This window comes from Pungitius pungitius, chromosome 18, assembly GCF_949316345.1.
Source record: "Pungitius pungitius chromosome 18, fPunPun2.1, whole genome shotgun sequence".
Lineage (NCBI taxonomy): Eukaryota > Metazoa > Chordata > Actinopteri > Perciformes > Gasterosteidae > Pungitius > Pungitius pungitius.
Genome location: NC_084917.1, coordinates 8,580,874 through 8,608,827, shown reverse-complemented (window position 1 = coordinate 8,608,827; position 27,954 = coordinate 8,580,874). Strand labels below are relative to the sequence as shown.

The 27,954-nt window shown below is 41.4% G+C and overlaps 4 protein-coding genes across 9 annotated transcripts in view; all 4 read right to left on the bottom strand.

Annotated features, from left to right (window-relative positions):
* Nucleotides 1–10,492, bottom strand: part of exd3 (exonuclease 3'-5' domain containing 3) — a 31,612-nt gene extending 21,120 nt beyond the window's left edge. The window contains exons 1-17 of one of the 3 annotated variants that reach the window (XM_037484553.2): nucleotides 10,360–10,492; nucleotides 9,334–9,393; nucleotides 6,557–6,621; nucleotides 5,664–5,825; nucleotides 5,033–5,218; nucleotides 4,878–4,931; nucleotides 4,606–4,745; nucleotides 4,398–4,504; nucleotides 4,236–4,309; nucleotides 3,051–3,089; nucleotides 2,756–2,925; nucleotides 2,405–2,558; nucleotides 2,076–2,274; nucleotides 1,895–2,004; nucleotides 1,285–1,471; nucleotides 980–1,134; nucleotides 9–227 (exon numbers count right to left, since the gene is read on the bottom strand). In XM_037484553.2, the coding sequence (XP_037340450.2) occupies nucleotides 9–227; nucleotides 980–1,134; nucleotides 1,285–1,471; nucleotides 1,895–2,004; nucleotides 2,076–2,274; nucleotides 2,405–2,558; nucleotides 2,756–2,925; nucleotides 3,051–3,089; nucleotides 4,236–4,309; nucleotides 4,398–4,504; nucleotides 4,606–4,745; nucleotides 4,878–4,931; nucleotides 5,033–5,218; nucleotides 5,664–5,825; nucleotides 6,557–6,621; nucleotides 9,334–9,361 (2,049 nt within the window). In that variant the 5' untranslated portion in view covers nucleotides 9,362–9,393; nucleotides 10,360–10,492. The remainder of the gene's footprint in view (nucleotides 1–8; nucleotides 228–979; nucleotides 1,135–1,284; nucleotides 1,472–1,894; nucleotides 2,005–2,075; nucleotides 2,275–2,404; nucleotides 2,559–2,755; nucleotides 2,926–3,050; nucleotides 3,090–4,235; nucleotides 4,310–4,397; nucleotides 4,505–4,605; nucleotides 4,746–4,877; nucleotides 4,932–5,032; nucleotides 5,219–5,663; nucleotides 5,826–6,556; nucleotides 6,622–9,333; nucleotides 9,394–10,359) is intronic. The other 2 variants (XM_037484556.2, XM_037484554.2) reach the window with 2 other exon arrangements.
* Nucleotides 10,493–11,892: 1,400 nt separating this feature from the next.
* LOC119226549 (protein AMBP-like) lies at nucleotides 11,893–15,314 on the bottom strand. Its single transcript, XM_037484636.2, has 10 exons — nucleotides 15,081–15,314; nucleotides 14,322–14,461; nucleotides 14,044–14,120; nucleotides 13,847–13,963; nucleotides 13,602–13,703; nucleotides 13,333–13,388; nucleotides 12,806–12,890; nucleotides 12,477–12,644; nucleotides 12,125–12,298; nucleotides 11,893–12,026 (listed from the first exon to the last, which is right to left on the bottom strand). Exons 1-10 carry the CDS (start codon nucleotides 15,198–15,200, stop codon nucleotides 12,001–12,003), a joined length of 1,065 nt encoding a protein of 354 aa, XP_037340533.2. The 5' UTR covers nucleotides 15,201–15,314; the 3' UTR covers nucleotides 11,893–12,000.
* Nucleotides 15,315–21,177: 5,863 nt separating this feature from the next.
* LOC119226557 (protein AMBP-like) lies at nucleotides 21,178–23,534 on the bottom strand. Of its 4 annotated transcripts, none has more exons than XM_037484649.2 (7): nucleotides 23,283–23,534; nucleotides 23,006–23,151; nucleotides 22,852–22,928; nucleotides 22,566–22,685; nucleotides 22,368–22,469; nucleotides 22,197–22,248; nucleotides 21,178–22,070 (listed from the first exon to the last, which is right to left on the bottom strand). In XM_037484649.2, the coding sequence occupies exons 1-7, from the start codon at nucleotides 23,400–23,402 to the stop codon at nucleotides 22,061–22,063; spliced, it is 627 nt and encodes a 208-aa protein (XP_037340546.2). In that variant the 5' UTR covers nucleotides 23,403–23,534; the 3' UTR covers nucleotides 21,178–22,060. The 4 variants fall into 4 exon arrangements, 3 of the variants coding, with proteins under 3 accessions (XP_037340546.2, XP_037340544.2, XP_062414793.1); XM_037484647.2 differs by having other exon boundaries at nucleotides 22,234–22,248; XR_005121265.2 differs by having other exon boundaries at nucleotides 22,197–22,469.
* Nucleotides 23,535–23,898: 364 nt separating this feature from the next.
* ptgdsa (prostaglandin D2 synthase a) lies at nucleotides 23,899–27,523 on the bottom strand. Its single transcript, XM_037484685.2, has 7 exons — nucleotides 27,315–27,523; nucleotides 26,062–26,201; nucleotides 25,842–25,918; nucleotides 24,679–24,789; nucleotides 24,482–24,583; nucleotides 24,361–24,392; nucleotides 23,899–24,278 (listed from the first exon to the last, which is right to left on the bottom strand). The coding sequence occupies exons 1-6, from the start codon at nucleotides 27,408–27,410 to the stop codon at nucleotides 24,361–24,363; spliced, it is 558 nt and encodes a 185-aa protein (XP_037340582.2). The 5' UTR covers nucleotides 27,411–27,523; the 3' UTR covers nucleotides 23,899–24,278.
* Between the last annotated feature and the right edge of the window lie 431 nt (nucleotides 27,524–27,954).

Below are 27,954 nucleotides of genomic sequence, written 5' to 3'. Positions count from 1 at the left end.
AAACTAACCTTCGCCGCCACTCTGTGGTCATCGGTGTTCTCCAATACGATCACGTCAACGCCTAAACAGCGCAGGTACCTCCCGAGTCCCTGCAGCATGTTGTCACACACCACCCGCAATTGCTGTGGGGGACGAGGGGGGGTGTCTTCGGAGGGCTTCTCGCCACACAGGAGGCCTTTCTCTGTGTTGGAGCTCCGGGGACTGACCCCTTGAGCCCCCTGACATTCCTAAATGGACAAGAGACAATAATGGGATACTTAACTGATCCCCAAAGGGGATTTTCTTTTCACTTGCACCACAGTGCAGGGAGGTCAAAGCACAGGGGGAGCCATACAACTACACCCCTGGAGCTGATAGAAGCTGCTGAAGTGTCGCGGCCAAACATGCATTGTCCCTCCCTGCAGGATGGATGCTCAAATCCAAGTACTTCAGTTTATTCTGTATTTGATCGTGTCACATAAAAGCTCAGAGCTCATCGAATTAATATTATGTTATTAAAATAATAAGGTCACTGCCGTCTGTAAAAGCAAAAAACACATCAGAAATAATGCTGTCTGGATGCTTAAAGGAGATGTACGCAAAAGTACTCAAATGTGGCATATATACAAAAATATCATACACACCGTCCACTTTATCTTGCAGTTAAGTAACTTCTAGTGGGGAAAAAAGCCCTCCTACAGTTACGTGTTTTTTTCCTCCTCAATTTCTTGTTGTAGGTATAGAAAATTCCAATAATTTATACATACATATTAACGGTGCGCAATATTACATTTCACTCTTTCAGGGTCAAGAATTGGTCAAGTAGTTTTAGGTATCTGGCTTCCACATTCTCATTAATACTTGACCCACTTCTGCATCAAAATATTGGCCTCCTTGAACATTGAAGTATCTTAAACTTCCAAGGCATCCAGTATAAATAAACCAAAAATCAATTATCAATAACACGCAATTCATGGCACCTGACTAATTGACTCCTGACCTCTTTCTCTGTGGCCTGTTTCACCTTCTGCGTCTTGTCTTCTTTCTTTTCTGATTGGCTCGATGAGATGCTGCGCAGGTCAGCTGGTAGCCCAAAGTACGCTGGGTTGCTGGAGAGAACCGAGTACACATCCAGCAAACAGCAGGCATCTGCCACTAGAAGGAGTTTAAGAAACAAGCAAAATAGAGTATATATAGAGTATGGCAGTTTGTCCATGAATGACAAAATAATCTGTGGTGCTCTATAATGAAAAGAACTGTACCCATCTGTCTTCCTGTCAATGTCAGTGTGTCTATGCGTAATACCTGCATATCTAATTTGGCTGATGCGCAGCGGCCGTTTCTCCCAGTTGGACATCTGCTCTGTCTTGTCGAGGGGCCTTCCCAGAACCTGTTGAACCAGCAAGCTGAGGCCTTTCTCTGCCTGCTGGCTTTTTCCTACTACCACCTCTTTATGTCCTTTTTGAGTTCTGTTAACCTTCCGACGCTGGATCTGCAAAAGGCATTAACGTGAGAGTTAAACGAGGAAGTTAACCATAGAATATTCCATCTCAGCATAACCCTGTCATTCCTTGTGGTACCTATCTCGAATTCCTCACGTCCTGCAGCATGCAGCCAGAGGGTGAAGCAACTTTATCACTTACAGACCCATGTTGCCATTTCTACATCTCTATACACCAGAGATACCAGCGAAGCCACATATATCTCAGGTAGAATACAGAGCCACAGCCCTGTGTTACAAATGAACCTGCACAGCTAGTTTTCTGGCACATCATTGTTTTCCACATTAAAAATATATTTTAATTAGTTGTGGTCTTAATCTTATAAAACAAGGCCAGAAAGAATTAAGCTAATTTTTAATCAGTTAATTTTTATTTAATTAATAATTAAAGATGGATGGTCATGTGACCATTACCTTTTGGTGCACATTAAGAAGGTCAAGCATTGCCTCCATCTTCAATGGCTCGTCTAAAAGCTGGTGCCAGGTGGCGATGAGACACTTGACATCTCCTGACATGCCATAACCTGAGAGGGAAGAAGAGGCGAAATGTAGGAGACCAAAGTATAAACAGAAATTCCTTTGTGTCTCATCTTACCCAGTTTAAGAACGCTTCTTTCGGAAAACAAGCTTCTGATGAAAATAATTGTATCTGGGTGTTGACAGAATCCATTTGCACAAAGGTCTAATAAGAAAACCTGGTCTAGAACAGCGAGCTGTATCAGGGCAACCTGCTGAGTTGAGATACAGCCAAATGTAGGCTGCCACTCCATGTCCACTCCTACGATACCGCCTTCCTAAAAAGGGCAAGAATAGTCAGTGCAAATAATACAAAAATATATTTTGTCTTCAATTTGCTCTCCATTAGATCCAAACATAATATGAAAACAAAACCTTTTTGGAAAACAAGTATTTGGTTCTCTGTACCTTCAGCACAATGTTTCGACATCTCCGTAGAGCCTCCGGCGAGGCGACAAAGTGCACATTTTCTTTGGTCACTGGCACCTGGTAAAATGTCTTGCAATGAGACCGAGATGGTTTCCAATCCTCGGTTTTTGCTGAATCCCTAACACCTATCTGTCTGAGCAGAGGCGACACATGCGCACATTCAAAAAAGGCAAATAGTGGGAAGAAAAAAAGAAAATAAGATTGAGATACAGAGGAAGATAAGAGGGTGACATAAATTTGGAAAGAAGAGGATGTGGCAAGCAAAACTTTGCTCCAGATTACTCCTGTTGCACAGTAGGAAGCGTTTATGCATAATCATAATCAACTCACTGTAGATCAGATGGTAGACTCTGCTGCGTATCCCATACGCCGAAGGGGAGCCGGTTCCTGGGGATTTTGTATCTCAGGGACCACTGAGAGGCTTTGCTTAGACAACCAGAGTATTTCACCAACAACTCCACCAGCTGGATCTGCAGCTCAGAGTCATCTGCCACGACGTACTATAAATACATTATGTACGTACATAAAAGTCACTTAAAGATAGATATCACATAGAACACGGCAAAATATTTGTTATACACAAAGATATGGTAGAGTACACAAATACAGTAAATCACATAACTACCTGCACGTGGTCACTCCAGTTCTCATCTGTCATGGTTTTCTAACAGCAAAATTGAGCAAACACAAATAAATTATGAGTACATGATAGGTATCATTTCTAAATTATGTAACCAGGTAATCTGAGTTAAATACCTTTTGATATTGTGACATTGTTGAGATCAGTGTTGGGAAAGTTCACTTTCTACCTGAACCAGTTCAAAGTGTAGCTCACAAATTGTTTTAAAATGAACTAGTTCACTTCATAGTTCAAACTTCAAAATATTTGAAGTTCACAGTTCCAAAAAATGAACTAGTTCAGTTCTTTTTTTCCATATGTTGCTGCAAGATATTATTTTTCAAAAATATTGCCACAGCCCAGAACCACAGACAGCAATTATTTTATCAGTTTTAACGCTGAAGCTATGCATCAGATTTAATCTTCATATCCAATTTTTGAATCCTTATCCAACCAGGGTTTACATTAGCATTGAGGGGACAGCATTTCCCCTTTGTTACTTTAATGTTGCTGTCCATTCACTCCACACTAGCAGCAGCTGCAGCGTTCACCACTACAGTACATGCTCAAACACATGCTGCTTGAATGGTCTTTTTTAAATAAGGAACAAAAACACAACATTTATCATTGAGGTGAAAATGTTTGCAAAGAAAGGTCAGATACCTCCCATCCTCACCGACCTTGTCAGTAACTTCATAAAACTCATTTAAATTATTATACGCCGCCTCTTTGCTACACGCAGCTGTTGCCTCCATGCATTTCTTTTTTTTTTATGACACATGCGCGGTGCGACACTGGTGGCTGGTGTTGCCAGATTGGGTGTTTTTTCAGCTACTTATTAAGGCGCGTTTACGGTGTGTTTTCTATAGAAATCTGGCAACCTATTTGAACGATGTTACCCTGAATGAACGCGTTCATGAATCGATTCATGAACGCGTTCAGGCACAAAACTGGTTGAGATAAACAAAAACATTTCTAAACAAACAGAATAGATACATTGGGTAAAATTGCTAGTTTCTGTTCCACAAGTCCCTGATCTACACGTTTGACTTAATTTATCAAGTAATAAAATAGACATGGACAGGAAATGTATGTGAAATAATGTATTATGGACACAAAACAATAGAGGAGATCTGTCTGCATCTGCCTGATTATTCTTAAATGAAATATAAAGCTTGGTTAACCACTTGCCTCCACAAACCTCTTGTACATGAGGAAACGTAAAGAGTCCAATCTCCTCTTGTGCAGAGCATTGGGACACAGACCTGAGACAAAGAGACAAGATCCTGATCATTCCTTTCTGAGGTGTTCGCTCACCAAGCAACCGATACACTCGCGCCCAGCCACACACACCTTGGTCAATGTTGAATTTCTCCACCAGTCTGAAGATGTGTTTGGTGAGTATTTTGGGATCGATCAGGCTCATGCAGTGTTTGGTCACAAAGAGGTGAGGGAACCGCCTGTGGAACACACACACAACCATACGAGTTCATTTAGCAGGCCCACGGATGCTTATATGTACGCTGCAGCTTCCCAAACGTTCCAACTACATGATCCATACTTGCTTATCTCTTCCTCTCTGAAGCCGGGGTGGCACCACGAGTCCAGCAGTGTGACCAGTTGTTGTTCTAGATGGTTGTCACCTGTGACGAAGGACTCTGCCATGCCCAACTTATTTTGCAAGATCAGCGGTACACACATCTGCAGAAGAAGATGGAAAAAGAGGGTTTGGAAAAGAAGTGAGCGATTTTAAAGATTCTATTTTTGAAAAGTACTGTTCTTAGTTACTGTTTAGGTTGCACGGACACGTCTACAGAAAGTCTTTGGTCTCACCTCCTCCATATTAAGATCTTTCTGCAACTTCAGCTTTATGCTCAGCGCTGCCGCCTGTGAAAAGCATAAAGTATAAATCACTGCATTGTCAAATGTGTTTTTCCCCAAAACGTTCTGGCGTGTTAAATATTGTTTACGTAATAAGAGAAACTCACCTCTTTATAGCAGTGAACAGAATGCAACTTCATAATGTTCAACAGGAGAATGGCTGGATCCATGGAATTGAGTTGGTAGATGTTAATCAGATTGTCCGCAAAGTTGGCCTGTGCATCTCTGATTAAGCTCAGAGCTCGCTGCTGAAGTTCCAGTGCCTGCTGCTCTAAGAGGGAGCTCAGAGTTACCTGAAAAAAATGTATTTTTTAAACAATATGTCAAAAAAGAAGGAAAACACCTTGCACTATAATAAGACAAAAAAGAATTAACAGCCTTGGACATCAAGCAATATTTGTTTCTCAACACAGAATTTGGGAAGAAGTCAATCATGAGATAACTCAGCAACTATTGGAGCTAAATTCACTTTTGGAGCAGAAGGCTTTATTACTTGTGTTACCATGAAGTTGGATCATTGGGAAGTCATTGTTAAAAAATGAAAAATATACAGGACCAACCTGTGCTGCAGGATTTTGCTTTTTAGATGCAAGGCACCCCATAAAGATGTCCTCACTCACTTCACTGCAGAAGTCAACTGGCTACTTGACGAGTTGCAAAGTGCTAAAGTGCAAAAGTGAAGGTCCGACACCGATGGAACTTCAGCTTGAAAAGCTTTGCTTGATGAATCTTGTTTACCTGAGGATGTTCCTTCGCCCAGGTCAGGAATTCCATGAGGATGTGATGGCCGAGGGTGTGGCTCCGACCCTTCGGTTTCCCTGGACAGCCCTCCAGGATTGTTAGCAAAGCCTCCAGAGGCTCAGACAGCTTTGAAAATCCCTGGAAGGCTGCCAAATGTAGCTGTGGGGGGGAAAGGTTGTATGTGTATGTAGGAGGGTGGGGGGGGGGGGGGGGTTTAGTGGAAATTAAAACAAAAATGTGAGTGAGGAAAAAGGTAAATCAAACAGGTTAATGTCTTTTTAATCTGAACCCTATGTGCATCATTCATATCAGAGTCAAACTGTATTGATTGACAATTACACACAACCTCATGATTCTCCTTCATTTGTGTGCAAGTTTGGGACGAAAACATGCTTTTTGTTGCTACCAGTAAAACAAATGTTGAGAATTTTCTTGGAGAAAACATATGCATATCACTAGGTCAATGTTTATGGATAGGGTAAAATTAATTGTCAGAATGACTACATCAAAGTAGCTGTTCTCTCTCTGCAGCTAGCAGACACACCGGGATTGTGAAGAATGCGTACCCTGGCTTTAGAAACTTCCCTCACAAGAATATAATATCTGTGTGAGAATGCCTCGCGCTTCGTCTTAATTCGCAAAACAGATGTCATCCACTCAATATCCTCCTCACACAGATCTCAAGTTCATTCAGTGCAACGCAAATTCCTTCCTCCTACTGACAGACACTCTGGTTTCCTCATTAAGGCACACACACACACACGTGCGCGCACACGCACGCATGCACACACACTGGTGAGTTTATGCAAGATCTCTCTCTCTACCTCTTTGTATTCCTTTACCTTTCTCTCGTTACCTCGGCTAACACACAGACTGAAAGAGACCCTTACCGTCTGCCGATCTTTCCGGTTCCACAGCTCGGCGAGTTGGTCTTTCAGCACGACGGGGTCAAGACCTTGGGAGATCACACACACATACACAGACACACACAGAAGGATGGGGTGGAGTTTTACTCTGATCTCTGACCTCCATCACCCGTTAAGGAATCACACCTATGAGGCTTTATAGTATTTTTTTCGCCATACCAGGCTCCCGATAGATTCAGGTCTTTTGTCTTAAAATAAATAGTTCTGACTTTGAAAACTACGCTTTTCCAAATCCAATACATTCAATTGTCAAGGTTATTAGTTAATTTAACTAGGTTGCAATGCAAACTGTAACATCCAATGACAAGATATTATTTTCCCCAGTTAACAGTTACCTGCTTGGAAAATTGTTGTTTATCAACTCATCCATTCAATTTTGGCTGGCTCTAAAATCCGGCTATAGCTATTAACTTATAAATACAAGTTTGGCTCCAGAAGAAAACGCAAATGGTAATTCATTAAATAGTCCTTATTTTAATAAGACGTTGTCTTGAAATAACTTGTTTCGTGTCCATGCTGAATCTTACAGGTAATCTGATACACTGGAAATAATGTTATTTAAAAAACAGGCATAGCTGAGTAATGTTAATGCCAAATATTATTTCCTTAACAGGCATAGCAAAGCAGCCATAACATTGGATTAACAGCTGAGGCCGGTTGGACAGTAAAGGAACCCGGCATTAGCTCTGCATTCCAGCTGAAATACTCCAGAAGAGACTCTCGAGGCACATTTTTTGGAAAGCCATAGGGAAGTAAAAGAGCCGAGAAACAAGAGGAGATGTAAGCATGCATGCACGTTTTCTATCTATCTGCCTGTGCGTGTGTTCCACTTAGACTTCCCAAAAGCTCCAGCGCTTTCTCTATCGTTCATGCTGTGTGGGCTTTACCATACCTGCCCCCCCACCTCCTCCCCCCTTCACCCCCCCCCCTCTTCCCAGGGCTAGTTTTCCTGTTCTCCTCTCCCTCCCTGCAGCAGCCTCTCTCGATTTTGTCTCGGATTTCCCCAGGAAAGGGCTATGCGGTGGTCACGGTGTAAAAAATGCAACCTTCTTGATGCATAGCCTGGGAAAGCAGACCGAAGGACCTCTCCCTCTTAATGTGTTGAACTTCTCTCCCGACACTTTTGGTCTCTTTCATGTTGCCTCTGTAACATTAACTTTACCTGAGAATATTTTTTTCAACATTCGTCTCGTCTTGTTTTTCAGTCAATGCTTCTTTATTTCTCTCTTCAATTTGCTATTTCTATTTCACTCCCATCATTATTATTTATTAAAAACATGAAAAAGTGACTTGTATCTGACAAATAATATCTTCTTTGCTAAAATCACAATTACTTCATGTGTGTTTTGCCAAATCAAAAGAATCAGTTTTTACTGACAGCAGCAGCAATGACAAGATGGAAGAAAACCAAAAGCACAGTGGACTAGATATAAATGAGAGACGGGCTAAAACAATGCAATGGTCCTCCGAAAGGTTCGTTCAATTCAAAAATTTGAGTAGCTACGGAGTTTCCTTTGCCTTTTTTCCGTGGTTCTGTGATTATAAACCCCCCTGCAGTCCATTCATACAACAGAAGAACACGCATACATGCACAAGGAATCACACATACAGGACAACCCACTTCAGTCTTACTCCTTGTGTGAGGAGAGGTGAGGAGAGGAGGGGAATGTGGAGCATGCAGCTTCCTTTGAGCTTTGGCTGGTGGATGAATGACAGAATTGGAGACTCCCCATTCATTGCAACATAATAACCTCCATCATCACCATACAAACACATGGACTCGCATACAGGACACGCACTCATTCACCTTAGGTGGGTTGCGCGGGGGGGGGGGGATCAAAATCACACTTGAATTTCAGTAAAATTAGACAGAGACCACATCCAGATGAAGGTCTAACTGCCTGTTGCCAGGCAGCTGCCAAAACAAAGGAAACACAAAGATCAAGTGTCTAAATGGGGCATTTGGTGTCACTACAGCCACCAGAACAGCTTCAGTGTGACTTGGCAGAGGTTTTGCACATGGCTTAACTCCACTGGAAGGATGCCACAACATTCTTTCAAAGTACTTCTCTCCTTTTGTATTTTGTAGTAGGAGCCGGAAAAAAAAACCTTTCAACAGGTGCTATGGCAGAATCTTGAAATTGTAGAGAGTACAACCACTTGTGGAATTTGATGCTTGTTAAGGCGGCGTTTGCATTTTAATTACCTCTTGAATTGACTGAAACTTCTGCAAATGTGGCCTGGCACATACCTACAGACTCTACAGAGAGGAAACGAGTAATGATGCTGATTTCATTGTACACCCTTTACACACCCCCCGTGGTTCAACAAACTAATGCGGCAAACCGAGACGGTTGCAACACATTGATGTGTTCTCCACTACGACATACAATTCCAATAGATAAGCCTTCAGCTTAGTTGATATTTGGGATTTTAAATATACATTTGTTTCATAGTTAAATAAATGTTACATGTTAAATTAGAAAATAAATTATGCAAAGGAATGTTAACAGTCAAAAGGCTGTTTCAGCACAACAACAAGATGGCAAAAAGCCTATCAAACCCCGTTGGATATGAAAAAGAACTATTTGTTTTCTCTTAAAATTATTCTATTTTTGTATGACTAAAACATCTGCGCTATTTAATAAAGATGTTTCTGCAAAATGCATTCAACACTTTTACACCTCAAACCTCATGTGTTGTTTCTTACTGAATATTGAAAGAGAAACTGTGATACGTACCCTCTGCCTCTGGAGTCCTACGGTCCATTTCTGTCCACAGAATGGTTTGCTGCTGTCGCTCTATTGACCAAGGCACACAGAACAACACACAATTGCTCATAATATTATTAAAAGATACTTGTATTTCCGAAATATGTAGATATGATATGTATATACATGTAATAATTATGAAGCAGTTTTATAATCACTAATATACACAGAAACAGACTGAGAAAGGGAATGATACCAGCTGGCTATGAGACTAGATTTCAGGCTGAGAATGTTTTTTTCGGGCCTTTCGGGTGTGGTTGTATCTTCTTGTCTGAATGCCTTTCACTGATCTAGCCCCCCCTCCTCCTCCCTTTTTGAAATGTTTTTTCTGAGACACCAAATGATGGAAGTTTTTTTTATTATAATGTTACATGTGTCAGACTATTTGATATGGCGCAATCTAAAGCCAATTCATTTGACAATGGGAACCCCAGGAGACGAGAAATAGTCAAAGAAAGAGAAAGAGAGCGAGGTCAATAAGATAGTGTCATGTTTTCTTTGTCTTTACAGTATTAACTTTATTTGACTGGTGCAGATTCAGGCCTGGACCCTTGTCAGGGGGGGTCGAGCACCTCTTTCTTTTTGGAGGGGGAGAAGAAACCGACCGTTTATACTTATAATTATCTTCTACCCCCACCTGGTGGTGATTGAACACGCGTTACTTCCGCAGTGCTTGATTTCATGCTACGTGCTAGCAAACAGTGGCTCGTCCGACACCAACAAAAATTAAAGCTAACCGTGCGGTGGCACCTGGTGCGAGTTTTGCCCTCGGCTGCCTGGTTAATGCAAGAGCGAGTTGACAGCCGAAACAATGGCGGCGGGTCCGTTACGCCGGTGAACGTTGGTGACTCTCACGACTAGCACGAGCGCCAGTGCTCGCTGGTCACCCTGCTCTCGATATACACACAGTCGACTTCATTTTTTGTGGTGTTGACAAGGGAAATTATATTGAATTACACAAACGTAACGTCACGTTATGGATGCGAATGGACTCACCATGTGCTACTTTGTTCCAATTCACTAGTTATCGCCAGGTAGACTTTGACTACGTTACCTTAAATCAGTAGAGTTTATGGGGAACAATAGTGGGTCGATTACGACGTGAGTTTCTTTGCCCTGAGTAAAGGCTCCTAGGAAGATATTGCTTCACATTGAATTAAAACTCAGATGTATTCGCAAAGATGAATGTACCATAACCCTTGACACGTGGTTTACTCTTCCATTAAAGACCAATGTCTATATTGTCAGATATTTTATTGGGTGAAGTTTACCTGAAGCAATAAACACAATGAAGGAGAAGCTGCCTGTAACTCTGCACTCAGGGAATATCGTAACCCTCCATTAAATCTCGCTGCTGTTTGGTTTCTATTTGGAGGCCGTCATGCAGGCACGAAGTGCAATACTGCCGACTTCTGGACAATACATATGAGGAGCACACAAGTTTTCTTCTTTCCTTTGCGTCCATATTTAGGGTCGTCTACGACTAGTCGTAGAGGAACCTATTGTATTTCAAGGAATTGCTATTATTATTCTCACACGCCGCGGGCCTTTTGGGGTTATTTATCATATTCAAAAAGTTGTTATATTTGGCATGGATATCTGGACTGTTTGATAATTTTTGGGTCTCACGCTTGGTTATAAAGAAATGTCTCCATAGTGCCCTCTAGAAATTTAAAAAAGACCACACTAGGCCAGTTTCCGCCCCCGATGTCCGATCAACTTGAAAGTTGGCACACAGGTGCTCTCCGACATGCTCTACAAAAAAGTCAACCATGGTATGCAAATGCGCCTAGATTTTCCGCCATTTTGAATTTTGTGAAAAAGTTTTTTTTTCTCCTAAACGCCGAGTCTGATTGTCACGAAACCTTTCGGTGGATCATTATTGGTTCAAAATTAATTGTGAAAGATTTTCAAGAAAACCATTAAGCTCATTTATAGTATTTTGAGAGGCTTTCATTTTGGAATGGTAGATCAGAATGTCCTGGTTATATGTTCAAATAAAAGGCCAAAGACCATAATAATGTGAAAAGTAGTTTGCAAAGCGGCATTCCTGGCGTTGCTCCACGCGGTTAACGACCACTGACTTGCGAACTCAAATATTGAATCAGACTGGATCTGCAAAATAATACTATGCTACTGTGAGGTGAAAGTGCTAAACATTAATAGGAGAAACTAACATCTGAAAAGAAAAGTAACTTTGTTTACATTAAAGTCATACAGACAAACATTCCCAGTGTCAGAGAAGTGTTGTAACTTAGATCAATTTGATCAATAACTCTTGATCTCATCTCAAATGTTGAAACATGGAAAAATCCTAAATTAGCACTATTTTTCTACCTGGTACTATAGTGATAAACAACCATGAACAGTATATAAACATCTGTAATATATTTAATGACCTTCCATTCATCTTTGCTAAAAACCTGTTTAATGGCTGTACAATAGACTGCTTGTAAACGTGATTAAACCACTTATATATTGAGAGATGAGCTGAAAATGAAAGTGTATCCAGGAAACAAACAAGAAACACCAGAGTTAGGGTTGGTTTTATTGTTAATCTCTTGCAATATAACTTCACACATTCTGTACTGGAACAAAATCGTGTTCAGATGAGCAGCCAAGTTTTACTCAACTCACTCAGTTTGCCCTCAGGAGTTCTCCCTCTGAAAATGAGCAAAAGTACACAACACGTTTTCCTAAGTGCTATCGTGATATTATATCATATTTTTCATGGTCTTTATGTTTTTCTTCATCCACTCACCATCATTCACTGCCCCGCAGTACTCGCGGCACTCTGACTTGCTGTAGAACTTGTTGGCGTTGCCCTGGCAGAAGCCTGGTTTGTAGGGCACACACAGACCAACACTGGAGTCAAATGCCCAGATGGGGGGCTGGCCTGTGCAGGGGTGGGCCGCCATCGGCAGACGGCACACAGCTGGGGAGACACAACGCATTTACATGAATTCAAAGGGTTCTCTTTTCTTATTTGACAGAAAAACACGTGAGAAAGAAATAACGATAAAATGACATTGATAATGCGCTGATTCTATCATTTCCCCACATGAATAACAAATGTGTCCTTTGTTGGTTTTGTTTTCTATTCCTTTTCTCACCCTCAGTGCGACATCTCTGCAGACACGCCCTCTCGTTTTCAAAGTTGTTCTGGTTGCCCAAACACCCTCCGTACTTGAAGAGTTCGCAGCTCATTGAAGTGGAGTTGTAGTAGTAACGCTGCAGCATCCCGAAACAAGGTCCTGTATCCGGTGCTGCTTTGCATGACTCTAAGAGGGAGGAGGGAGTGAGATGTATCACGGTGAAGGAATCCCATTTTTATTTTCAGGGTCAGAATCAGGATCTTACATTGAAGACACATGCGTTTTCATGAATTTGCCTTGCTGTGCAGGTGTATCTGGTGATCTAACCTAGCGAGCTGATCCCTTACCGGATCCATTGAAGAGAGGTTCATCATCACCAGAACTCTCAATGTCTGCTGTTTCCAAAGAAGGCACCAGGTTTCTCTTCATCCGCTGCATCACAGATACTTAGTTAGGGATACAGAGACACCTTAACCCCAAATATTTATATTAAATGTCTTCCAAAGTCCTTTAAGACAGCTACACAACTCAAAGCTACATTATAACTGAATAATTTAGATTTAGATGTCTTGAAAAAGCAATGACATGAAATGCAAAGTACATGTGGATGCACTCGGAAAGGCACACGTTTTACAAAGAGTACTTGTATCTATTACTTGTAGAATGTGTACATTCTGGTGTATTTTATGTAGTTTTACGTGGTAACCTATGGCGGTGACGCATGCAGAAGTATAGCACCAGCATTGAAGCTATTGCGGCACAGTCGGTCACGCTGTTGGCCCCTTTAGCTCCAAGCTGCAGGCGCCGCCGTCACCGTGTGAAAGCTATCCCCCAACCCTAGTTTGCTCTGATTTCTGTATAATGGTTTGAGTACCTGAGGCTCCGGCGGAGTTGACGGCTCTGCCACCAACTCTCCGGGAACACAGTCTCCTGTGAAGGTTTGATTGGAAAACATATCATAACTGTATTTCATAGCCAAACAATCTACTGTTTTTAACACGTTATTCTATTTTTTTAAACTTTTGTTTTATGTTTTGAACAGTGATGTTAAAACACCCGTCAGATACCTTTATCTCTTATTCAATTAACTAATCCTAATTAGACGTCTCTGAGGTAGAAAATGTGTGATAATCTCTGTTGTACCTTTATCCTGCTTAATGACAACGCTGTCCTCACTCATTCCCTGTTCGCTGACCAGTGTTTTGAAGTCATCCAGTACAGTGTCTCTCACAGCAGTTGTCCGACCTGAAGAGCACAGAATAATTCAGAAAGAATTTTTTACCATGATGTAAAAGGTTTCCTTAAAATACATTCATGTGCAAGAATATGGCCGTTCTTAATATACATAAGGCAGGCAATCCTGGTACTTGAAATGTTAGTCCACTCACTGTAAAGCTTCACTGAGGTGCTGTTACAGCCCGATGCTTTCTGTTTGCTCATTATCAATATTGCATACTCATCGTAGTTGGTGTGAACCACATAGGCGTCCACGTCTGCTTCCCACTCTGCGGAAAGGACATAATAACTGTAAAAAGTCCATGGACAAAAGGAACTGAACGGAGAGCTGTGTCAGAGGAAGACGTACTTGAAAGATGGTAGACGAATCGTCCTGGCGTGGTGGTCAACGCGTAGTCCACGCTGATCTCATAACATGTTCCATGTCTGCACACATGGACAAAATAAGACATTCTGTAAGAAATGACTGGATATCTATAAAAAAAAGTAGATGATGTTCTAAAATGTATATATTTATTCTAGTATTTAAAATGACTTCTTCTATTTATTAAATTTATTAAATTCTTTGAACCCTTCTTTTGGTGTGTATTGGTGTTTACATGTGTGATACGTTCACTTTCTACAAACCTCTGCATGCGTCGAGTCATGTTGAGTTTGCCTTCAGTGGCGCCATTCTGGAGAACCAGTTTACCGATGGGTGCATCTCCCGTTTTATGTTTATGGGGATTGGTACTTGCAACAGCGACATCATGCCACGTCCCCAAAAACTAGAAATAGGTTAGAAATAGGTTCCATAATGTGTTCACGTTTTAATGATACGGCACACATAGATTAGACCTTATTCAGTGTGTCAGATGAAAAACACTATGGACATCAAGCTTATTCCAATACATCTCACATTTATATTAAACCTCGGCAAAAAACATTACTTTAGATAGATGATGCAATACTTTCACATGTGCTTTATGATCTTATACCAGCCCCAAATTCTTTACCTTGTTCAACATTTTACACACAAACAGATTGCATAAGATTTCATGTTTCATTCTTAATTTATGTAATTATTATAAAAGCTTAAAATGAGTCTGCTAAGTAGGGTACATGTCAGGTTGGTTGATGGGTCAAATAACTGACGTCTATCAAGAGATTGCAGCTTATGCAATGTTTGCCCCTTTGTTGCAGTTTTGTTGTTTCAATTTGTAGTAATTTTACACCAAAGCATGTTTTTGTTCTCTAACAGTTAGGATTATGATATATTTAATTAAAGATTATTAAATCAACAGACAGAAATGGGTGGACAAGAAGCCATATAAGTACTCCGCTTGAGCCTTTAACATCGTCATACTCAAAGTAGGAATTCAAAATCAACAAGTTCGCAGAACTCACCCTGGCCAGATCAAAGTTCTCCTGCGTGGGGTAGAGTGGATCTGGGAGAACAGGGACCCCCTGTAGGGTCGAGGACCACCCCAGGACCAGGAAGGAAACCATAAACACAGCTTTCTGCATTCTGTTTGTCTGTCCACTCGTCTCTGGAAGGACTGATGTCTGAGGCACCAAATCTCAGGGAAAGCGCCACCTCCTCACTGTGCCTTACCTCTGTCAGCTCATCAAATGGGGACAGGGCATTGACCTAAGTTTTGTGCACTCACTCCCACAGCCAAGCCGAAAACAAACAAGTAAAAGAGCAAAGTTCTGCCCTGTGCTTCTGTCTCTGTGCTCTGACACAGCACGGACCAAGCATACATTGGACTTCACAGTATTTGCAAGATCATCAAATCAATACATGGTACATATACATCTGAGACACTACTGAGAAACATGGTATTGTATCATATATTGTGTGTGTGTTATACAGTATACTGTATATGTGCATGGTTGTATTCTATCAATTTCTAAGCACCTCAGCATCAGTAAATCATATAAATGTTTTACAGGGATGTGGTGATACCCTCTAGACACAATATCTCTCTTGGTGGCCCTCAGTTATTGCTTTCATTTTTCACAACAGAGTTCCCCCGATAAATCAATAAAACAAGGACGATCAAAGACGAGAGAGTATATTGTTTATTCATTATAGGAAGACTGCACTGACAGAAGTGCGTTTGTATGTATTGAGGAAAAAGTGTGACGTCACAACATGATAGCGAGGTTTGTGTGATGATGATGATGATGATGATGACAATAATCCTCGTCCTCTTACATTAATCCCAATCGTTTATCCTTTAAAAGTAAACAAGCATTTACAGTTTTTCTCCATTGGTTTGGCTCATTTTTTGAAACAGAAATGACATTCTCAAAACAACATGGACAAACCTCCAAACAACTTAGCAATTTCTCAATACAGAATTGAATTTCTCATTCATTTGGTTAAATTGTAAATGTCTAAGTACATGTCTCAATGTCTCAGTACATCTTTGCAAATGATTAAGTTCATGTAGCCTACGTTTAGCACAATTTCCAAGTGAATAGATCTTGTTGATCTAAACTGATTGTTGATTCTCAGTCTAATTGTTTTTCGCTCCAAAACGTCTCAGCATATTTTCATTGTATAAGTCATCACATGCACAATAGTCTGTTCAATTGTCAAAATTACTCAAGAACATAATACCATGAATACCATATATGAATCCCTTGGAACATTTGATAAATTCACAGTATTGAATTGAAGTAACAATTGACAGTCAGGTGAAACTAGAACTTTATTTTATTTATTCTTCAACCAGCTTTATTTACAGCACTGTAGGCCGCATATAATTTTCATTGTTTTTTGTTTCTGTGTTTATTTTACAGTATACTATGCTGTATATATTTTCTTTTTACTCTGATGTATCGAAGTTATTTTATGTTTGTGAATGATAATTGCAATTACAATTTCCGGTAGTATGAGTGCAATGTGTGATGTCAAACCTTGGAGGCTAATCTTACCCTAAAATCCTATTTTTTTCTGTTAGCTAGACAAAAAAAAAACAGTACAGTAACCATTGTCAATGAAGGACTGGGCTAAGACTGGTGGACATGAGGGATTTCAATGGTCCTTTGCCATAGTGACAAAACAACTAAACATTTTGACCTGCAGTGTTTACAGTTTTTCTCCATTGGTTTGGCTCATTTTTTGAAACAGAAATTACATTCTCAAAGCTCTTAATGCATTTGGTAAAATAGCCTATATGGTTCAGCACAACTACATAGATCACCTTCAAAAGGTCATATCTCACCCAAAACAGTTAACTCAAGCTTCAAAATCAAATCATTTTCTCATAAAAATAGTCAGTGCCCCCAAATGAAAACTTCCTTCTCGATTGCTGTGGCTCATCTATCTCTCGAAAAAAAAGACATTCTTAAAGCTTTAAATACATTTGCCAAAATAACCTAGATGGTTTAGCAAAACACTATGGCACACCTGCAAAATGTCATATCTCTCCCAAAACAGACAACTCATCAGTCACAACGAATTCCTTTTCTCATACAAACAGTCAGTGCCCCCAAAATGAAAAGTCCTTTTGTCATTGTTTAAACACTGCAGGTCAAAATGTTTAGTTGTTTTGTCACTATGGCAGTGGACCATAGAAATATCCTCATGTGCACATTTCAATCTTGGCTTAGTTCTTTGACACTGAATGGTTACTGTAGTAGATGTTTTCTTTCCAGAATAATATGTGTATCAAACAGAAAAAAGAGGAGCCAACAAGGTTTCACATCACATACTGTATTGCACTTATACTGCCATGGAAATTGTTACAGTAATTGCAAAACAGAAACAGAAAATGTGTACAGCAAAAAATACTGTAAAAAAAAGCACATCAAAAATAAAATACAGTAGGAAAGTAAAGCAAAGCTGGAGTTCAAAGCTGGAGTTCATCCTCACTCTCCTGCTCATCCTCGCGCTCACGTCTGTCTGGCCACAGATTTTCATCAACATCGCATCTGATATTCTCCCTTGCTATGCAACGGGGGAAGAATCGCCGTGCATGCCTCAACCATCCCCTGCACTGATCTGCTGTGACATCGACACAAGCAGCATCCATTGCCTGGAGAAGAGACCTCTGGCTTAGAGCCCGATGCTCATACACCCTCCACCGCCATGCAGAAAAAACTCCTCAATAGGATTGAGGAATGGGGAGTAAGGCGATAGGAGCACCATCAGCATTCTTGGATGGGCAGTGAACCACGCCCTAATGAGTGGGCCACGGTGAAAGCTCACATTGTCCCACACAATCACATATGTAGGCAAGTGAGGCCCTACCAAACCCCCCTCATGTAGAGGGATAAGATCAGCATGCAGGTGGTCCAAGAACACTAGGAGCTTCTGGGTGTTGTATGGGCCAATACTTGGAATGTGAGTGACTACACCATTTTCTGAAATTGCAGCACACATAGTGATGTTGCCCCCGCGCTGTCCTGGGACATCCACCGTTGCCCGGTGGCCAACGACATTCCGGCCACGCCGTCCTCCTTTGGCCAGGTTGAACCCAGCTTCATCAACAAAAATGAGGGTGTGAGGGTTCTCATTCGCCTCCAGCTCCATTATTCTCTACGATACAGAAAACACAATATTACTGTAAATTGGTTATGCAGTAGAATCAGACAACAAATTACATGGCAATGTTCTGTGTTCTCTGCAAGTTCAATAAACTGGGCTCTATGCGCCACTGCAAACAGGTCATAATGATATACACCGCATAACACTGTACAATTTACTAGGCGTAGTGAACACCACTGCTTTACCTGTACATACTGATAGCGCAACTCCTTGGTTCTCTCAGAGTTCCTTTCAAATAGAACTCTGTAGAGTTGCTTCATGCTCGTCTGATTTTTACTGTAATCAGGACCCTGTCAATTGTCGAGATGCTGACAGCGTTTACGTTCGGGAAGATGCCAACATTGTTCTCTAGGATTGTGGTCCGGATTTCTCGCAGTGTGATGGAATTGTTGGCCACGACAATATTGCAAATTTCCTGTTCCTGTTGTTGGCTGAAAATTGCTCTTCTGCCACCCGCACCAGGTTGTCTTGCAATCCTAGACATTAGAATTCACAAATAGACACTATTACAATTTGTATTTAGTTGTTTTACTTTTACTTTAGTTCAATACATTTGAATACTACAGTTAGTAACTCTACCACCAATAATTCCATAGTTGACTGAGCACATACCTGTCTTCCCTGCGGAATGTTTGGATGATCAAGGACACTGTAGAGCGTGGCACATTAGGCTGAACTCGACGACCTGCCTCTGCCATTGTGAGGCCATGGTTGACCACATGGTCCACAAGTGTAGCCCGAATTGCATCTGGCACAGCCTGTTGTCTTCGTCCTCCTCGGCCTCTTCCCCCTACTCCACCACCACACACCCTTGCTCCTCTTCCTCTTCCTCTTCTTCCTCCTCTTCCTCGAACAGGCAGTTGCCCTTGTTCGTTTACCTGGCCATGTGCTTCCATGTTCATAAACTACTGAACTTGGTCAAGCCCTAGATATTTGATGGAAGCATTTATACTCCTGGATAGCACCTGTCAGCTAACTAAAATGACTGTGTGATTGGTGATCGGATGTGAGTAACTCCCCCTGATTAGTAAAGTTCTAGTTGCACCTGAAAATGAAGCCGATGATCCAAGAGATCCATATTATAGTATATACCATGATGTTTTTCATGGTATTATGTGCCTGAACGATTTTGACAGTGGAGTGAACTATTGTGCAGGTGATGTTGTACACATGGAAATTATGCCAAGATGTTTTGCAGAGAACAACCACTTGACTGAGAAGCAACAGTCAGTTTAGACCAGCAAGGTGTATTCAATTGGCAATTGGGCTAACTGAAGGCAATTGTACCTAACCGTTTGCACAGATGTGCTAAATCATTTGAAATGTGTGCAAGCTGTAGGCAATTGTTCTTGTCATTTGCAAGGAGTTTCTAAAACAATTGCAATTTGATTAAAGGAATGAGAAATTCAAATCTGTTGTGAGCAAGTGCCCAGTGGTTTGGAGGTTTGCACGAGTTGTTTTGAGAATGTAATTTCTGTTTCAAGAATTGAGCCAAAGCAATGGAGAAAAACTGTAAACAATGACAAAAGGACTTTTCATTTTGGGGGCACTGACTATTTGTATGAGAAAAGGAATTTGTTTTGACTGATGAGTTGTCTGTTTTGGGAGAGATATGACCTTTTGCAGGTGTGCCATAGTGTTTTGCTAAACCAGCTAGGTTATTTTGGCAAATGTATTTAAAGCTTTGAGAATGTCGTTTTTTTCGAGAGATAGATGAGCCACAGCAATCGAGAAGGAAGTTTTCATTTTGGGGGCACTGACTATTTTTATGAGAAAATGATTTGGTTTTGAAGCTTGAGTTAACTGTTTTGGGTGAGATATGACCTTTTGAAGGTGATCTATGTAGTTGTGCTGAACCATATAGGCTATTTTACCAAATGCATTAAGAGCTTTGAGAATGTAATTTCTGTTTCAAGAATTGAGCCAAAGCAATGGAGAAAAACTGTAAAGTTATGCTAAAACTGTACAGAAATACAACATGTATCATGGATGTTTTGCATCACAGATGTATGTTAGCATCTGATATTTAAAAGTCTCGTTGAATATGACTGCTGTATTTTTTTTCCAACATTGAGTTGGTGTAGTTCGTACACAGTTGGTGTTGTTCGTACACAGTTGGTGTAGTTCGTACACAGTTGGTGGAGTTCGTACACAGTTGGTGTAGTTCGTACACAGTTGGTGTAGTTCGTCCACAGTTGGTGTAGTTCGTCCACAGTTGGTGTAGTTCGTACACAGTTGGTGGAGTTCGTCCACAGTTGGTGTAGTTCGTCCACAGTTGGTGTAGTTCGTACACAGTTGGTGGAGTTCGTCCACAGTTGGTGGAGTTCGTCCACAGTTGGTGTAGTACGTACACAGTTGGTGTTGTTCGTACACAGTTGGTGTAGTTCGTACACAGTTGGTGGAGTTCGTACACAGTTGGTGGAGTTCGTCCACAGTTGGTGTAGTTCGTCCACAGTTGGTGTAGTTCGTACACAGTTGGTGGAGTTCGTCCACAGTTGGTGTAGTTCGTCCACAGTTGGTGTAGTTCGTACACAGTTGGTGGAGTTCGTCCACAGTTGGTGGAGTTCGTACACAGTTGGTGGAGTTCGTCCACAGTTGGTGTAGTTCGTACACAGTTGGTGGAGTTCGTCCACAGTTGGTGGAGTTCGTCCACAGTTGGTGTAGTTCGTACACAGTTGGTGTTGTTCGTACACAGTTGGTGTAGTTCGTCCACAGTTGGTGGAGTTCGTCCACAGTTGGTGGAGTTCGTCCACAGTTGGTGGAGTTCGTCCACAGTTGGTGGAGTTCGTACACAGTTGGTGGAGTTCGTCCACAGTTGGTGTAGTTCGTACACAGTTGGTGGAGTTCGTCCACAGTTGGTGGAGTTCGTCCACAGTTGGTGTAGTTCGTACACAGTTGGTGTTGTTTGTACACAGTTGGTGTAGTTCGTCCACAGTTGGTGGAGTTCGTCCACAGTTGGTGTAGTTCGTACACAGTTGGTGGAGTTCGTCCACAGTTGGTGTAGTTCGTACACAGTTGGTGTTGTTCGTACACAGTTGGTGGAGTTCGTACACAGTTGGTGTTGTTCGTACACAGTTGGTGTTGTTCATACACAGTTGGTGTAGTTTGTACACAGTTGGTGGAGTTCATACACAGTTGGTGGAGTTCGTCCACAGTTGGTGTAGTTCGTACACAGTTGGTGGAGTTCGTACACAGTTGGTGTTGTTCGTACACAGTTGGTGTTGTTCATACACAGTTGGTGTAGTTTGTACACAGTTGGTGGAGTTCATACACAGTTGGTGGAGTTCGTCCACAGTTGGTGTAGTTCGTACACAGTTGGTGTAGTTCGTCCACAGTTGGTGTTGTTCGTACACAGTTGGTGTAGTTCGTACACAGTTGGTGTTGTTCATACACAGTTGGTGTAGTTTGTACACAGTTGGTGGAGTTCGTACACAGTTGGTGTTGTTCATACACAGTTGGTGTAGTTTGTACACAGTTGGTGGAGTTCGTACACAGTTGGTGTTGTTCATACACAGTTGGTGGAGTTCGTACACAGTTGGTGTTGTTCATACACAGTTGGTGGAGTTCGTACACAGTTGGTGTTGTTCATACACAGTTGGTGGAGTTCGTACACAGTTGGTGTAGTTCGTACACAGTTGGTGTAGTTCGTACACAGTTGGTGTCAGCGCTGTGAGCAGCTGACTCACAAGCCACCATTTTGAGAGCCGTTAAACTGCTCCCAATCTCATATAATGTACCTCTAAACATTAAGTTGCTTGTCCTCACCTGGTCAAACATTCCAATGGTCCTCCTCATTTGCAGAAAACATAATTGGTGCCGTATTTCTTTACCTCCTCCTGGGAAGAAAATATCGACGCTACACTTAGTGCACACACAGAACCAGTGACTGATTCATACAAATACTGATCTGTAGTTTCAGCATGCAAGTGTGATATCAGCTCATTGCTGTGTGAAGCATGTACCTGATGTTGAGCTGTGACGGCTGTGTCACCCGCTCACCTGGAACACACACACCTTGAAAGAGAGGGCTTTCTGTCATTCATGTCGGCAACATTTGTCTTTGTGTTTCAAAGAAGTCCCGCACTGGTAAATGCATTTCATTTGTAGACCTTGGGCCATCAGCAGTGGGTCACCTTTGTTCTGATTCATGATGATTGCGACATCACTCAGACCATGTTGTCTGACCAGCGTTTTGAAGTCATCCAGCACAGTGGCCCCAACACTCATACTTCGACCTGAAGAAGATGGAATTTACAACACAGACTTATCAGTGTACTTAATTAAAATCAATTTCTGTTTTAACTTTTGGATCGCTCGCAATTGTCACTCACTATAAAGCTTGATTGTGGTTGTTCTATTTCCTGATGGTTGCTCCACGCTCAGCAGACGAATCATTGCGTACTCATCATATTTGTAATGGACCACGAAGGAATCAACATCTGCCCTGAATCCTGCACAAAGGAAAGTGTTCACAATGCTTTGATGACAACACTAGTTTAACTCTACCATTATAATAATATATAAATAATATATAATTGAATATATAATTAATATATAATGAAAGGAATGGACACACTATTATGCAATTTGGAGAGGAGGCCAGCCTGAGAAACATACTTGCAATATAATGGTAGAACCGTCCCATAGTGTTGGTCACACGGTAATCAGTGGACGTCTGGTGACATGAGCCATTCCTACATGCAGGCACACAAGGCACAGGTTACACTAGATGAAAACATCTTTAAACCACTACAATGTATGTAAATCTGACCTGAAATGAGTGGCTGTCATTGTGAAGTTGCTATCAGAGGCGCCATGTTCCAGCTCCAGGGCAACGATGATGGGGTTTCCCCTCTTACGCTGCATGTAGTAAGGACATGTAGAAACCACTGCCAACTCATTCCACCTCCCCATGAACTGCAGACATGACACAGACATGTTATCATCACCACTGCAAGCCAACAAGACAAAAACAAGCATGGGAGAAGAAAGCAAGGGCAGCAGAATATGAAACTATATATTCTGCATTTCAGCCTTTTTTTTCTTACCTGGTCCAGATCAAAGTTCTCCTTTGGGAGGATTAAAGGTTCCAGGAGCACAGGGACCGTCTGGACCATCCAGACAGAGCCGAGGACCAGCAGAGCCGCCACACACACAACTCTTTCCATCGTGTCAGTCCCTCTGAAGCAGACTGACTCAAATTCCCCTCCCAAAAATAACACAAAAAACAAAAAAATACAATACCAAAGATTGGATCATCTTCTTATCTCGTCATTGGTCTCTTTTTTCTGAGTGTTTGTCATCCATGCAAATGAGCAATGGATCATTGGACTTTGGAATTTGAAGCTAAAACAAACAAACGACCAATCAATACGTGTCCGAATTAAACGGCCGATAATTACTAGGAAAAGGGCCCGATATTTGTCTGCCATCTTCTCTTTCGAATGTACCATGGGGGAACCAGAATCAGTTATTTCCTGAATTCTCACAATATCCTGAGTATCATGTGTGCTGTGTAATATTAGGGGATATTAGCTTTAATAGTAAAACAGTGGTTCACAGTAAAAACGCCCCATGCAATCATGTGCAATATCCGCCCCCTGGTGTACACACCATGAACTGCACCATTGTTGATTGAACACACGTTCACCTACATACACACGCATGAACAAGCAAACACTCAGTCTGGAGAATAATATATAGTTTATTTGACTACGTCAGGACTATGAAACAGCTCATCTAATTACATTTAGGATATTAAACAAACAAAAAACGGTTAGTTAAGGTAAGTTAATTAAATAGCCTGGAGATAAATATTGTTTATTAAAGTAACGATGTGAAAATGTAAGACACCAGATAACACAGAATGACAAGTGCATTTCATCACCGATATTTGCTATTCATCATCATTGTAAGCAGAGAGACCTCGGTAGCAATACATTCTACAAAGAAAATGCTAGTCAAAAGTGAACCGACAGACACAGAGCAGCACGTTGGATACCCATGCCGCCATCATCATCATCATCTCAGGTGCATCCGAGAACCTACAGGGAGACACACAGACTCATTCACACTGAAGATGTGAAGTCATTCACATACTTGAAAGTTAAAGAAACAAACACTCACCTAACGCCCTGATCTTGATGGTGGGCAATTCTCTGTTGGTCAGAAAACATAAAGTAGAATTCATCATTGATCAGCTCTACCCATTATCTGTGTGCACTGCCATGTGCTCCCTGTACCGTACCTGCCGGAGGTGGAGTCAGAATCGAGTCTCTGGGGAAACCTTGGGACAAGGCAAAGGCCTTAAACTTCATGATCGTATCATTTCGGACTGATTGCGAGCGACCTGCAAACAAGAACAAAAAAAAACCACACACACACATTGTGAGTGTTGCCACGGTTTTCTAACATGCTTGGATATGATGTAAACGTGAGTCTCACCGTAAAGCGCCACCTGCGTGTACTCTCTGTTAAAAACCTTGTGTTTGAGAACCACGGCGTAATCAGTATAGTTTGTGTCCACCACTGTGATGTCCTTCACCATGTTATTGCCTGACAGAAAACACAACACAGAAGTGAAAGACAAAGACTTTTATGTCTTTCGGTGTTAAATAGTAACTAAACCAGAAAAAGATGACAATAAATTTAAATCCATGTGAGTGACATTGTAACATTCTTTTTAGAATACATGATAAAATCTAAAAAGTAGAATAACGTACAATTAGGGTGAAAAAAGGAAACCATATTAAAACATTCTGTATATAAATCAAAGTAAAATAAGCATTCTCTTATATAATAACATATATTTCCATTCCAATGTCAACAGCAAATACATACCATAAAATATGAATACACAAATGAACAAATTAAGCATGTATTTAAAATGTAATACAAATTTCCAGCACAGATTTACAAAGTCAACAGCTGTCTACAATGTTAGATACAACACAAGTGTAAAAACAATCACCAATTCTAATGAATGTTGTCTGTAAATATCTTTGTTACCAAGAATTTATTTATGTATTTATTTATTCCTCCATTGATAATACCGTTTTTTAAATTTTACTATCACATGCATACAAAGTGGTTTGTATTAAAAATAAAAACAAAACCTCAACAAAAATATATTTGGTAAATTTTTCTGGGTAAAAGAAGTAGGGACAGACCAAATGATCATTCCTGCTTTTGTTTTATTTAACTAATTGTGCTCAACACATTCTATACATATGTATAGGACTCAGTAATACAGGCACACAGTAGCTCTGGTCATCTTACGTTCACATGTTCCAAACTTCCACCAATCATCAACGCCCCTTCTCGTGGACCACATAAACATTTGAGCCTTATTTAGATGTCATTAAACTACTCTGCTGCATACTTCCACACATGTGGTTCAGGGACATTCTGCGTTGGATCATGTTTGTTCACGAGCGTCACATGACAGAGACAGAAATGTACATTGACGGAAATATTTACACGGCAGCATTTATCTGCGTGCTTTTGTGGTTGTTTGCTCAATACTGTTGCAGATCCTGATATTTGCAGGAACTCGCTGAGCACCACGCAAATATTTACATTGTAATTGAGTAAAGTCACAGACTTACGTGTGCTGAAGTAGGTGAACTGTCCAGGTACGCTGGTCTTCTCATAGTTGTACACTTTCCTCTGACAACCTAAAGGTCTGAGGCACAGAGAGTGAAACACGGTCTTTATCTTTTCTAAATTGCTCCCCTTGCTCTTCCTTGACCCACACGTGGCCCTCTGCGGCCACACACACACACACACACACGCTCTGCACTACATGTCACCAGCACACAGACTCACGTGGCGTCCCACATGGTGAGGTTAACATTGCCGTTTGGCACCGTTGTAATGATGCCCATGGAGGCCTTCACTTTGTCTCTGAAGGGGGTGAAACTTGGCGAGTCATAGGCCAGGCCCACACGGTACCATCTCCCTGTGAACTAAACACACAAAGACTTAAGGCTACAAATCAATGCTCTTACGTTGCTGTTCATTCTTCCTTAAACCACCACACTTGATCTTTGCATAGATTTTTTTTTCCTCCATTCTAAACACATCCTGTTTTTCCAACACGTCAGTCTCTTAAAATGAGGTGACCCCCCCCCCGGCTTTTGACTAATGAGTGTTTAAAGAAGCAGTATGTCGGATTGAAAATTAAATACTGTGTGTGTAAATACTTTAGCTGATGAATGATGAGGTTTTAATGTTTAATGGACACAAAGGAATAATCTATTTAAGGCTTTGCCGGCAATACTTGTTGGTAGGATCAATTAAAAAGATTTTTCTAAAATAAATTTGTTGTAAAATATAAAAGAAGTCATTGTTTGTCACCAAGCCTTTTTTTTAACGCATACATGAATTTCCAGTGGGAAACAAGTGAGCTGTATTTGCAGCAGGTCACAAGCGCTGCCTGCGACAGCATTTCCTCACTTTTTTTCGACCCTGTAAAAAACTGAGTGGACCTTTGGGGAAACTACAGAGGATGCATTCTCCTTGAAGTGATTAAGAATTTTCCTCATCTGCTACAGGCATTTTCCCTTTTGGGCTAAACAATAGACAAGAGAGATCATGGCGACACACCAGAATGGCAAGTAACTGACCTCTTGATAAATATGGAACCATTACCCCAGGGACATTTCAAATGATTCAGAGATAAATGCAGTACCAAGTTAGCCACAGGAAACCAGCAAAAGAGGACATTTGTTACGATGTAATTTAGCGAAATGTCAAGTGACCTTTTGCCCAAACCAGGAACATACAGATTCACAAATATATTTATCTTAACAAGGGGTGAGACTCTCTTTTGGTCAACTTACTGAGTAGCAGATCCCAAATGGGGCTGGACATATTCTAACTCAACACACACACACACACACACACACACACACACACACACACACACACACACACACACACACAGTGTTCGATTACTGATGGAGTCTGTGAATAACCAACAAACGTGAGAGTTGAACTTTTAAAAACTCGACACATTAAAGCTAAGAGAAGACCCCCGACACCAAAGCTGTAAGCGTGTGTGTGTGTGTCTGTCTCACCATCCGCAGGTTGAAATCTTTCTGAGGCTTCAAGTCTGCGTCCACCACCATCACGCACAACGTCACTATGACAACAGCGAGCACAGTGGTCCTCATGGCTGCGGGGGGAGAAGTGGATCCGGGCCGAGTGGTCGAGAGAGGGTGTCTGAGCCGAGCCGAGCGAGGAGCTGTCAGCAGTCAAACAGACGATGCAGACTGGCAGAGCCTGTGGCAATGTTTGTTTTTCTCTCAATCCACCCACCTGGTTGTCAGCCAATCACCGCTGCAGATCCGGGAACAGTGGCCAAGTGTTGAGGATGTGTGGTTCAAAAACAACCCCAAACTGAGACTTCACGTTCCCGGAAGGTGCGGTCGTGTGGCATGACTGTGGACGTCTCAAAACCAGCTGAAGCTCATGCGCTGCACTCACGAGCGCGCGCACACACACACACACACACACACACACACACACACACACACACACACACACACACACACACACACACACAACACAACAACACACACGCGGGTTTCACATGACACTATCCCACATAGATGAAAGAAAGAGGAAACGTTCTGTATTTCAAACCCTGACACTGGTGGTCTTTTACTTTAATTAAAGTAGAAATGAAACACTTTAAAATACTATAACGGTTCTGCA

Bases quoted from the DNA above. Each gene is read 5' to 3' on its own strand.
- LOC119226549 (XM_037484636.2), bottom strand. From the start codon at position 15,200: ATGCAGAAAGCTGTGTTTATGGTTTCCTTCCTGGTCCTGGGGTGGTCC. The intron at 14,462-15,080 runs GTGAGTTCTGCG...ACCTATTTCTAG, and splicing joins AGAACTTTGATCTGGCCAGG to TTTTTGGGGACGTGGCATGA. The intron at 13,964-14,043 runs GTACGTCTTCCT...TCCTTTCCGCAG, and splicing joins ATTCGTCTACCATCTTTCAA to AGTGGGAAGCAGACGTGGAC.
- ptgdsa (XM_037484685.2), bottom strand. From the start codon at position 27,410: ATGAGGACCACTGTGCTCGCTGTTGTCATAGTGACGTTGTGCGTGATG. The intron at 26,202-27,314 runs GTGAGACAGACA...TTGTGTGTTTAG, and splicing joins AAGATTTCAACCTGCGGATG to TTCACAGGGAGATGGTACCG. The intron at 24,393-24,481 runs GTACGGTACAGG...TCTGACCAACAG, and splicing joins TCTGACTCCACCTCCGGCAG to AGAATTGCCCACCATCAAGA.
- LOC119226557 (XM_037484647.2), bottom strand. From the start codon at position 23,402: ATGGAAAGAGTTGTGTGTGTGGCGGCTCTGCTGGTCCTCGGCTCTGTC. The intron at 23,152-23,282 runs GTAAGAAAAAAA...TCATGTCTGCAG, and splicing joins AGAACTTTGATCTGGACCAG to TTCATGGGGAGGTGGAATGA. The intron at 22,929-23,005 runs GTCAGATTTACA...GCCTGCATGTAG, and splicing joins ATGACAGCCACTCATTTCAG to GAATGGCTCATGTCACCAGA.